The sequence below is a fragment of the Eimeria mitis genome, genomic scaffold (genome assembly GCF_000499745.2).
Source record: "Eimeria mitis Houghton genomic scaffold, Emh_scaff786, whole genome shotgun sequence".
Taxonomy (NCBI): Eukaryota; Apicomplexa; class Conoidasida; order Eucoccidiorida; family Eimeriidae; genus Eimeria; species Eimeria mitis.
Window position 1 is genome coordinate 13,680 of NW_013575769.1, and position 256 is coordinate 13,935.

A 256-nucleotide genomic window follows, 5' to 3' on the forward strand; every position below is an offset into this window, starting at 1 on the left:
CGGTGCATGCAGGAGATTCAGCTGCTGCTGCTGCAGCACAGCAACGAGCTGCAGCAGCAGCAAGCAGAACACGAGGCAGCCGTTTGCTGCTTGCGTGGGGAGTTAGATAGACAGCTGCTGCAGCAGCAGCGGGAAGCAGCAGCAGAAGCAGCAGCAGCAGCAGCAGCAGCAGAACAAACACTACAAGCTGCTGCTGACTCTTTTGCTGCTCAATTAAAAAAAACAAAAACAAAATACGAAGAAATAATAAATGAGC

The 256-nt window shown here is 51.2% G+C and overlaps 1 protein-coding gene across 1 annotated transcript in view; it reads left to right on the forward strand.

Moving 5' to 3' along the window:
- The window catches only part of EMH_0022270 (uncharacterized protein), a gene marked incomplete at both ends in the record, with an annotated part of 10,979 nt that overhangs the window by 8,915 nt on the left and 1,808 nt on the right, over window positions 1-256 (forward strand). Inside the window, one exon of the mRNA XM_013501910.1 lies at window positions 13-101. Within this exon, the coding sequence (XP_013357364.1) occupies window positions 13-101 (89 nt within the window). The remainder of the gene's footprint in view (window positions 1-12; window positions 102-256) is intronic.